Raw genomic sequence first — 11,098 nt, 5'->3', positions numbered from 1 at the left:
TTGGTATGTACCAAGTCAGGGGTTCATCCAACAGCAAGATAATGACTCAAAACATACGTCCAAGGTATGGCAGACTTACCTTAGGAAAAAAACAGAACAAGATCATAAGCTTGAAAAAAAAAAAAATATATATAGGGTTGCTGGTTTGTTTTATTTTAAGTTAACTGGTCAGAAGAATAAAAGGAAAGCAACACGTAAATGCCACACATTTGTGGGAACTTCTAAAACAGGGTTGGGAAGAATATTTGATTTCCATTGTAGAGGAAACTGCCACAAGCTGTTATATCTGCCAGAGGTGGATGCTTTGATGAATCAAAGGTTTAGGAAACATTTTGATTTATAAATGATTTCCGATATTTTCTTTAAAAAAATAAAATAAAACTTCAGTTGTTTATTTGTTTTCATTCAAGAGTACAATGACACATTATACTGCCTGAATTTCAATAAAAACAGGAAAAGGTGTTCTAAAGTTTTTGACCAGTAGTGTACATAGTGTGCATGCGTTTTTGTTTAAAAAAAAAAAAAAAAGATTGATCCCCGTTATTGACTCATTCACTGCCATTGACGTCTATAGCCGTCAATTGCAGTGCATGAGTCAATGGGTTTAACTCATTCACTGCCAATGGCTGGCAGTGAATGAGTTAATATGATAAGACCTTACTTGCACTCGTTCAAATCAAACATGAACAAGACACAATCTCAAAGAAGTTGGATCTACTTGCTCCTTCCCAGACATCGTGTTGAATCCATTTAATGTAAAAAGCAAAATAAAATACAGAAAAGTGAGTTTGAAATATCCTAATGTTTAATGAAATGGTGATGTACTGATCAGCAAGAAAGGGGTACAGTAAAACTACGAGGAAAACAGGGAAAGAACTTGGTACACAAAACATGTCTGTCCATTGTCATTCCAATACACCTCTGTCCGGAGGAACTGCTGCCATACCCTTGTGCGCTAACTTGTTGTGTGTCAAGGATGGAGAAAGTGGGGGAGAGGGTGCGAGTGTACTACAGAGATAAGTGTGCAGTTGTTGTCACATAGAAGTAAAGGAAATGTAAAAGGGGAAAAAAAAATTCCTTCTAGTTTTAACTATATCCCTCTGATCAAAGTTCAAAAAAGAGGCACCCACCACATGTGGAGCTGACTGCTGAACTTAATTGTGACTTCTTTTTCCTTACATGGGGGGTGGGTAGGTTCTGTTTTTTTTTTGTTTGTTTTTTTCTCGGTTTTCCTTTTTTTTCTGTTGGTTCTTAAATCCTCTTCAGAGTGCACTCATACCACATAGAGTTCGTAGATCTTCTTGGCGCAATACGCCAGGGCAGCCAGTGCTATCGTATTATGGAGTCTCTTTCTGTGGATGTCATCCCTGCGTACCAATACCACGGGCGTTGAGGAGGTCAGTGTATGCAGGGGCAGCCGCGAGAGTTTTTGGCTGTCATATTCCACCTGGTACTTGCAGCAGGGGTCAAACTGCCACGAAATCCCATAGAGGGCGGCACAGGCCACGCTGAGGGCGCCAGCGGGCAACGCCACATAGCGCAAGTACTCGACAGGCAGCGAAAGTGGCGTCAGGAGGCAAGCAGCACCTGACAACACGGCTGTCTTGTGCAGGCAGTTGCCAACAGTAATCCAACGGGCCGTCTCGTCTCCGATCCGCGTGGGCTCGATAACAATGTATTTATACTGGGCCTCCAGCGCCTGCTCCAGCTCATACTCAAACTGGTCCTGTGCATTCTCCCCATTGTAGATCTCGTGCACGATGTAGCAGTCTGACGCCGCCATCACACCCCTGTGCAGAAACACAGGAACAGGCAGGCAACAGTGAGTGTAAGAACAGATGACATTAAACACACTTTAATTAAGCAAAGACTGTATTTCCCCTTTTCCTGCCTGCTGAAATGTCCACTCTATCACCATCTAACAAACATAAAAGGGAAGGATATTTCTCTAACCAATAACCAGAGGCTCATTCACCCACTTCTAACAGGTGGTTCATATGATTGTTGGGTTTTTCTCTGTATCTATGAAGCGCCTTGAGGCGACTTTTGTTGTGATTTGGCGCTATATAAATAAAATTGACTTGAATTAACACCGTTTTAAGTCGATAACAGGAGTGTAAGCATGGTCATGTCTATACAGCCCGCAACTGTTCTGACTGCTCCATCAAGTATGGTTGATTCATTCAGTGCTTTTCCAGCTCAGTAACTGAATGCATCTTTGCAGGACTAATAATCAGAAGCCTCAATATAAGCACACAAAGGTGGCAGGCAAATTCCTGGAGGGAGATTGCTGAGAGAACATACAGAAAAAACCTTTCGGGACCAATATAATTGCCTTTGAAATCAACTGACCACAGCAAAGGAGGAAAAGAAGCCTCAGAACGTTATTTGTTTCTATCATGGCTGCCTTTGCATCGAAAACTCCAGGACACAACTGCACAGAAGGTGTTGGCAACAGCGTTGGCCACCTACATAGGAAACATTGTAAGCTTTACAAAGATTCACTGCAAAACTCTAAATCGGATGTTAGAGTAAGAATGAGAGCAAGACCATGTGGCTAAAAGCAGTCTTATGTGTGGTTACGCTTTTCGAAATTCCACGCAGACAATAAAAAATTCACAGACAGCCAATGACATACAACAGCTGAAAACTGGATTCAGCAGACCTGCAGCTAACTAGCACATTTGTACCCAACGCATAAGATGTTGAATGCTATTATCTTTTTCTAGTAATTAATTAGACAGCTGGACAAACTGTTGTCCGAGAAACCGTACTTTATTCACTGTTCAGGTTGATGTTTTAGTCGGGACTTTTACACTGACGGCACTAAAGTTTCACCACATTAAACTGACTAATCCTATAGCAGTTAGATTAGGTTAGGTGTGCGAAATGTTGTGTATAAATAACAAAATGTTTCAATCAAAAGTGTGGACATTTTGTGTGCGTGAAAGTGTTGAATTTATGATTTCAAAAGAAGTTAAAGACCAAAAACCCACCACCCAATCGTTGTAATTAGGGATCATAACGTCATAATGGTGTCCAAACAGCACACAGATCTTAACATGTGTATGACCACATTTAAAAACATAAGACTTGGGGAAGCTGCTTTCCATAAAGTCCCAATTAACCAATGCTAAAAGTACCAAATGGTCACAATATAAGGCCTTCTTTTAGACGAACAAACAAACATTAAAACACTAAATACTATGCTTCTCACACCAGAGGTGTGAAGTTTTATGACATATTAAGATACTAGGGGAAATCGACTGAGCCTCACGGAGCAAGGGGAAAGTTGTACTTCAGTTAGGTGCAACAGAAAACTCGCTTGACTGGTAGAAAGTTGAAGGACCGGCCAGCTAAGTTACAGAGCGAGCAGGTCGACCAACGAGGCGGTCAACACTCCGAGCCAATACCGTGAGGCACATCGACAGTCACATACAGCACTGCTGTTTGCCCCAACGAGCGGCAAAACCAAACTTTTCCCAGTCAATCACTTGCTGTGAAATAATCAAAACATCACATGAGCTGCTCGTTAGCGACAGCTAGCCGTGTGCGTTAGCCCGCTAACATGAGCTAACCCTGGGTTAAAAAAAAATCCAGACTTCTCCCGTTGACATTTAACTCTGAATCCCAAACGAGAAGCACGTTCGGAACCTGACAAGTAGTGTCATCGACCAAACAATACTTCATATTAAAACACGTTCTTTTAATGGCCAAGATGTGGAGTAACTGACCTCTCCCTGCTTACTGGGACACCGCGCCTCCTTCCCAGCGACGCCATGTTGGAGATACAACTGTGATTGCGGTTGACGTAAGACAGCGCCCAGTATTATGGGTATTGTAGTGTGTAAAAAAAATACAGTTTCTGTTCGACTCACCAGTTGAATTCGAATGCAGACTACTATTCCCATGATGCTGTTCGGACAGAGTACCTGCCTTTACGTATTTTATAATGGTACATAGAAGTTGGGGAGGTCAGAACACATTCTGAAAAGATTTAACAAACTGAATGAAGGTATGTTTATTTATATTTGGCGAGCCATGAAGTTAGCACAGCCAAACTAAGCAGCAAAAATACCGGCTCCATTTAAATATTTAAACCCATAATAATCCAAACAGACTACATGCATAGTCAGGTCTGTTATAATATATGACACATTGTTCCGTCATCTCGTTTTGTAATAGGATTTATGTGGAGACCTTTGGGTACTCACCCATAATGTGTCCTCGCGTGCTCTGGCTGTGTTCGTGCGCGCTGCCTGTCCGCGTGCTGAAACCTGACGCGCGCTGGCTGTCACAAGTATAATGGCTACGTTCAGGAATGTGAGATGGTTGGGAACAAATGCTGTGCCAGCACGAATCACATCAACCAAGGCTATTGACAGCTGTGGCTTTCCAATGATATTTAAACCTGGTAATTTTAAGAATTTAGTGAGGAATTGTCTATTCCGATAAGGACTGTAGGCTATTTAAAGGTGCATTTTTATTTTATTTTATTTATTTTTTAGCTTAAAACACATGTAGACATGTTAAATAAATTAATGGATTTATCAATTTAAAAGAGGTCAAGAGAAAGAAAGTAGTTCCAGCCACACATTTTGAGTTATTAGCAAGTACCATGCTTTTTCAGTGTACCAATTACCTTTTTTGAATATATTTTTTAAATTAAATGTATTAGGTCAGTGACACCAACACCACCAGGAATAAACCATCAACTTGAAGCTGTGAAACAGGACTTCTCAAACCAGTGGATGTGTCTGTCTTTTACACAGTCCACGAGTTTTAACTTGTTAGCAATGGAGAGCATTTATATCTAATAACTTCAATTTGCCACTGGATGGCGCCAATACATACATACATACATATATACGTACAGATATTTGTCATCAGTAATCTAGAACATGAATCTACTCCATCACTAGCTGTGACGTGTGGGACTGATAAATATATTCAGTGGAGGGTAAAAATTCCACCTGTTCTTTCATTTTAAGTCTTACACTATTACTTTTACACTGTTCATCTACATGTTAGATCAAGTATTTAAAAAAAAATACAGCAGTCCTCATTCTGTATTTTGAAACTATTCTGCCACCTCGATTTTCTACATTTACTCTAATTGAATAATAAGCGAAAGCCCATACCATTAACACTCTGGTTTGCCAGTGTAAAAATAGTTTAGCTTAAGTATTGAAGGAGTTTGCATGCTGAAACTATTAACAGCACAAGACGAACTTTGTAGATAATTATTATCAGTGTATGACCACCGTAGTGATGACTGCACAGTGGTTATAAAAAGTATATTGTACACAATCACGTTTTCTCCATAAATAATCACAAATGTTCCTCTGCTCCTGCAAACGTACATAAAGCATTAGTCATCTGATGTGTGTTTGATTTATTTATGCATTTATTGACAGCAAGTACAGAAAAAAAGTCCAAATCACAAAACAGTGTAATACGGATTGGATTTTGATGCCTCTGTGAGAGCCACTCGCTCAAATGAAACATTTGCTTCCTTCCAAGGAAACACACAAATTTAGACAAAACACATACATAGAATGAAATAGTACCTCGAATACCTTGGCCTATCCTTAGGTGTGTTGCACCCAAAGGGAAGTTTAACAAAAGGGAAATTCCTGCAATTAACTCAAGGTGAGCTCAGCAGAAAGAATCTGCACTGTCCTGCCAGAGTGTGCCGAGTTACCTGAGGTATCTTTTTCTCCTCAACCCTTAAGATTGTCAACAGCAAAACCTCCTGAAGAGTACAAAAAAAAAACAAGGGGTGGGGGGGATATTTTACTTTTTAACAGAGATCTTTATCATTTTGATATCAGCTGAGCAGAGTAGCCTTGTGGGCAAGAGGAAAAATGGATCATATAACAAAACAGCCACAGCCACCCAGTGCAATTCCTTAATGACAGGACAATGGGCCGTCTGACACCACATAAATGTGAATGCCCTGAAAAGAACAGTGCTGTTTTTGTTTGCTGGTTCGAACAGAGACATCTATACATACACACACTGATGTGTCACACCACACCAGGAGCCCGTTCATCAGCAATGTCTGTAACATTTAATGTACGATGGAAAGAGCAGGAGTTATCTTGAGGCTCAGTCAGACATCGTCACTGTTTTCTACACCTTTGATCGCTCGGTGAATTGATATATGACTGGAATAACTTCATTTTTGTTATGTGGAGGAGGAATGAAAGTAGATGGAGTGATGTTTAAAACAAGGCTCTCTGAGGAGGAATATTGGTCAAATTCAGATTCGGCTTTCCCACTTTGACACTTACAAAACAAATTTATATTTGTGTTGTTGTTTTTAAGCCTTTTTGCATACATAACCTTCTACACTAGCATATCAGTTCTAAGAAACAGAATTTCTAAAAACTTGAGAAGAAGGGGTTAAATTGAATTATTTGCAAAGAATAAGAAAAAAAAATGAAAAAGAGGTTGCAATTTACATAACACAAAAAAAGAGTATTTGAGCATCAGTGGAGTCATCAAAGACAAAAACACCAGGGGTGGTTACCTTGTAGTGCTGCTCATGACCAGTGAGTCCAGTTGAGGACAGAAATCTGCAACACACTGTAACATTTGACTCAAATCTGCTCTGTCAGTGTTGGGTCCTGGAAGTTTCTGTCTGAGGTAACAGGCTTCACCTTTGGTTGCTTTGTTTGTACAAGTCGTGATAGGCTGATTCCCCTCCTGCCTGTGGCGAGTGTGTATGCTCATGTTTATGCAGAAAGCTATCAGTCGATCAAACGGTCAACTCGCAGGCGTCTATGGTCCGAGATTCAGCTATTTCTCTGGATTCAGTCACTGTTGTGTTTAACCATGCCTAGAAGATCCTTTGTCGCGTGTTCTCCTGTAACTCCAAAGCATGCCGCCACGCAGTATTTCTCTCCTTGGAGTCCATTTTGCCACCTTCCTTCGCTGCCATGCAGGATCATTGATAAATATGTTCAAAGTATTGAGGCTGAGGATTCTCTTTCACGTATTTCTGAATGTACCAGCAGGTCAGGTGAGCTTTCAGGTCCTCTTCCACCACAAAATCCATGGCTGCCTGCAATGACATGGTGCATAACAGCTCACATCAAAATCATCTGGCTTTTCCTAGGACAACAATTTAAGTGGAAACATTTTCGATTCTCAATGTATGGTACACTTTTTTAGCTGCTCATAAATGCAAATATCTAATCAGCTAATCACATGGCAGAACCTCAAAAAGGAATGTAAACATGATCAAGGAAACCACCTGAAATTCAAACCATGCATGAGAATAGAGGAGAAAGGTTGATTTAAGAGACTTGGAATGTTCCTGGTGTCATATTAGTTGATCTGAGATTTTCAAAAACAAGCTGATCTACAGGGATTTTCCAACACAGCCATATTATGGGTTTACAGAGAATGGCAATAATCGAGAAACTTGCTTGTGAGGAGAATGCACAGACTGTTTTAAGCTGATTAGAAGACAATAGTTACAACTTAGATAACCAGTAATTAAAACTCAAGTATGAAGAAGACCGTCTCTGAATTAAGACCATGTCAAACCTTGAAGGAGAAGCGCTACAGCAGCAGAAGACCCCACTACGTGCCACTCCTATCAGATAAGAACAGGAAACTGACGCTACTATTTGCACAGGCTCACAAAATTGGACAACAGAAGATTAGTAAAACATTGAGTCTTATGCTCTGATGTGACATTCAGAAGGTAGGGTCAGAATTTAGTGTAAACAATATGAAAGGATGGCTCCACCCTGCTTTACGTCAACAATTCAGCCTGATGGTGGTTTAATGGTGTGGAGGATATTTTCTCGGCACACTTTGGCACCTTAATACCAACTGAGCATTGCCAGAGCCTACCTTCTTGTTTCGTGAACAAACGCAAAATCTGGGTTTAAAAAATTACTTTGGCAAGGTGTTTGGCGATTCCTCTCCCTCTGTAAGCATCTGGAACTTCGGTGTGCTGCAGGTCCACCGTCTTTTTCCCAACATACTCGTACAGAAGAACCGCACGATCATGGGATCCTAAGAGCAAACACAAATATTATCTCTGGCAGAGGTTGGTCTTCACCTCCACTATTGCTAGGATTTACTAATTATCGGAAAAAACATGACCCCCCCCCCAAAAAAAACAAACAAACAAACAAAGAACAGAAACTGCAGAAGCCTGCCACCCTGCTTGTGCACACTACAAGTTTCATCCCACAATTACTTCAATGTTTCAGCATTTTAAAGCTGACTCTAAGTGCCCCAGTTACATTATTAAGGTGTGGTAGCAGATTTTAATTTGCATGTAGCGCTGCAACATGGCTGCTGGGAAAGACGAGGCACGAGTGGCCAGGTGCAGGCATGCCCTTGTGGAGGAAGGGTCGTGTTTCTGGGTGAAGAAAAGATAAAGATCTCCATTCAGCACAACAATGGCATCCACCATTTTCCTCTTAACAGCTGACCCACAACTGACCAGGACAAACACGACTACTGACACACTTAAAACAGTAATATTAGTGTGTCGTAAAGGATTAATATATATAAAACGAAGAAGACTGTGGAAAACTTTAAAATATGTTTAAAGCACTTGAACTGAACGCTTGAAAGGAAGTAGCACAGCACATTTGGAGGCCTGGCAGATAAAATGCTTACTCTGGAAAGCTGAAATGGTGTTTGAATCTTAATATAACCGTAGGGGAAGGTATTTTGCTACAAATGAGTTTTACTTGGAAGATTAATACTGGAATTTGTGTATTTGGGATTGTGTGCTTTTCAAATTTGCGTGCTTGGTTTGAGGTCTGGAGGCCAAATACTTTGGTCTCGCCTAAAAGAAAGAAAAGTAAAGCACCGGTAATGGTGGTAAGGTCAGAAGACAGGCTCCGTCTATATGTGAGCAGCCATCTGTGTCTGAAATGGCAGCTGTAGGTATCAATAAAGGAGCGACGACGACGTTAGCAAGAGCGAAAGCTAACACTAGCATCAGCTGGCACGCTAATGTTTACATGTTGAACTCACCATTCAGCCTGATGACAAACTGCCGACGTTTCTTATCGTGTTCCACCCTGATTGGAGAGTTGTTTGCATCAAAGGCATTAGTCTGTGCCGCCTGTGCCATAGTAGCGCCGTTAAAAAGTCACAACAATGACTGCTACGCTACCCTACGGGATTGCTAACCAGAAATGGCTACAAAAGCAAAACACTTCATCCAACGAAATCAGCTGTGAGGTCACGTGACGCGCGGCCAATCGCAGGCGTCGTCTTTAGAGAGGCGAAAACAGAGCGGCTTTGTAAGATAACTCCCCTCGAGATCATAAACTCTAAACGCCTGCTGAGAAACGATAAAACCAACTGTCTGACTCCGAACGCAAACGTTTCACATGCTGCATTCACGTGACGTGGGATCATAAACAATTATGTCCGTTAAAGACCTGTTAAAGTGGGTCTTATAAAAGGAACTTGCTGCTTACACGTGTTTTTTTGTACCTTTTCTGCTCATTTTGTATGTTTTTACAATCCCTGTGAATTATTATATCTTTGCTACTTTATTTCTTTATTATTATTTTAAAATAAAGTTTAAGAGAATTGAAATGTAAGTTTTGTTGTTTAATTCTGGTAGGAATAGGTATAGTATAAAGTCTCTAAATACAATTGCTATAAAATATATTGATTTGTTCATCCGTCAGTTTAAACTGATAAATGATCGGCCCTGTCCCTAACATCTTCATCTGTCACACCAGCCCACACCATGTCCTCATTCATGGATGAGGTGTCTGAGGTATTTTCTTTTCCTCCTGCCTGTCAGCCCCATTTTGCACTATCCCTCCTCTGCACATGTCCAAAACAGCTCAGCCTTGCCTCTCTAACTTTGTGTCCAAACCACTCGGCCTGAGCTGTCTCTCTCATATACTCATTTCTAATCCTGTTCATCTTGTCCTTCCGAGTCAGTGCCAACATCTCTAAACCACACATCATAGCTACACTAATACCTTAAATCACCCCTGACACTTGTCCTCACCTACTCCACCTTGGCTTGCACTCTCTTCTTCACATTTCTTATGCACTGTCTATTGCTTTGGATGCCTGGTCACAGGTATTTAAGCTCATCCACCTTCACCACCTCTGCTCCCTCCAGCTTCACTATTACACCCGTCTACCTATCAGTCACACACGTATTCTGTCTTGCTTCTACTGACTTTTATTTCTCTTCTCTCCAGTGCAGAGAAAACAGGTTTTTAAAAGTGTGTCGGAATTGCATATTCAATATCATACACACATATATGTATGATATATGTGATATATATATATACGTTAGCTTACTATGTTTGCATAGTAAGCTAACGATTAATAAGACGATGTCAGAGGAATTGGTGCACAAATTATCATCACTGACAGATCAGCACGGTGGTTAGCACTGTTGCCGCACAGCAGGAAGGTCCTGAGTTCAATTCCACCATCAGGCCGGGGTCTTTCTGCAAACTGTGTGGAGTTTGCATGTTCTCTCCGTTTACTCCGGCTTCCTCCCACCGTCCAAAGACATGCAGCTTGTGGGGATAGGTTAATTGATTAATCCAAATTGTCACTAGGTGTGAATGTGCGAGTGTGAATGGTCTGTCTGTCCCTATGTGTTAGCCCTGCGACAGACTGGCGACCTGTCCAGGGTGTACCCCGCCTTTCGCCCTATGACAGCTGGGATAGGCTCCAGCGCCCCCCGCGACCCTGAAAAAGGATAAGCGGAAGCGAATGGATGGATGATGGATATATTTTGTATATTATTTATATTATATACACACACTGTATAGCTGCATCTGTGATTTGTGTTAAACAGCTGCTGAAACTCTAAAGTGTGCATTAGGGAATTAATGTAAGAGCTTGTGTTTTCACAATCTGTTTATACACTCACCTAAATCGTGTTTCATTTCAATAGCCAAATGTGAAGCGTGAGCTGTTTTTAAAAAAGTGCCGTACAAATAAAGATATTATTATTATAACTGTATCACAGTTACACCTTTCCCCCCGTACAACTTATTTATGGCACTTTAGCTTTCATTTCATGGTGTGATATTTTAAAATATGTTTATTAACAGATATAGAATTTGTCTTA

General features: G+C 40.9%; 2 protein-coding genes across 3 annotated transcripts; both read right to left on the bottom strand.

Annotated features, from left to right (window-relative positions):
• Positions 1–735: 735 nt before the first annotated feature.
• tmem11 (transmembrane protein 11) lies at positions 736–4,351 on the bottom strand. Of its 2 annotated transcripts, none has more exons than XM_005945241.3 (2): positions 4,215–4,351; positions 736–1,790 (listed from the first exon to the last, which is right to left on the bottom strand). In XM_005945241.3, exon 2 carries the CDS (start codon positions 1,781–1,783, stop codon positions 1,274–1,276), a length of 510 nt encoding a protein of 169 aa, XP_005945303.1. In that variant the 5' UTR covers positions 1,784–1,790; positions 4,215–4,351; the 3' UTR covers positions 736–1,273. The 2 variants fall into 2 exon arrangements, with proteins under 2 accessions (XP_005945303.1, XP_005945302.1); XM_005945240.3 differs by lacking the exon at positions 4,215–4,351 and adding an exon at positions 3,735–3,847.
• Positions 4,352–5,389: 1,038 nt separating this feature from the next.
• natd1 lies at positions 5,390–9,341 on the bottom strand. The gene is made up of 3 exons (XM_005945243.3): positions 9,013–9,341; positions 7,916–8,034; positions 5,390–7,069 (listed from the first exon to the last, which is right to left on the bottom strand). The coding sequence occupies exons 1-3, from the start codon at positions 9,110–9,112 to the stop codon at positions 6,953–6,955; spliced, it is 336 nt and encodes a 111-aa protein (XP_005945305.1). The 5' UTR covers positions 9,113–9,341; the 3' UTR covers positions 5,390–6,952.
• Between the last annotated feature and the right edge of the window lie 1,757 nt (positions 9,342–11,098).

Source organism: Haplochromis burtoni, unplaced genomic scaffold, assembly GCF_018398535.1.
Source record: "Haplochromis burtoni strain Fernald_Lab_line unplaced genomic scaffold, NCSU_Asbu1 Contig_424, whole genome shotgun sequence".
In the NCBI taxonomy this organism is placed as follows: domain Eukaryota; kingdom Metazoa; phylum Chordata; class Actinopteri; order Cichliformes; family Cichlidae; genus Haplochromis; species Haplochromis burtoni.
The sequence above is the reverse complement of the archived record's forward strand: the minus strand, read 5'-3'. Positions and strand labels throughout refer to the sequence as shown.

Bases quoted from the DNA above. Each gene is read 5' to 3' on its own strand.
- natd1 (XM_005945243.3), bottom strand. From the start codon at position 9,112: ATGGCACAGGCGGCACAGACTAATGCCTTTGATGCAAACAACTCTCCA. The intron at 8,035-9,012 runs GTGAGTTCAACA...GTTTGCTCTTAG, and splicing joins GTTTGTCATCAGGCTGAATG to GATCCCATGATCGTGCGGTT. The intron at 7,070-7,915 runs GTAATTTTTTAA...ATGTCATTGCAG, and splicing joins TCGCCAAACACCTTGCCAAA to GCAGCCATGGATTTTGTGGT.
- tmem11 (XM_005945240.3), bottom strand. From the start codon at position 3,781: ATGGCGTCGCTGGGAAGGAGGCGCGGTGTCCCAGTAAGCAGGGAGAG. The intron at 1,791-3,734 runs GTCAGTTACTCC...GTTTCTGCACAG, and splicing joins GTCCCAGTAAGCAGGGAGAG to GGGTGTGATGGCGGCGTCAG.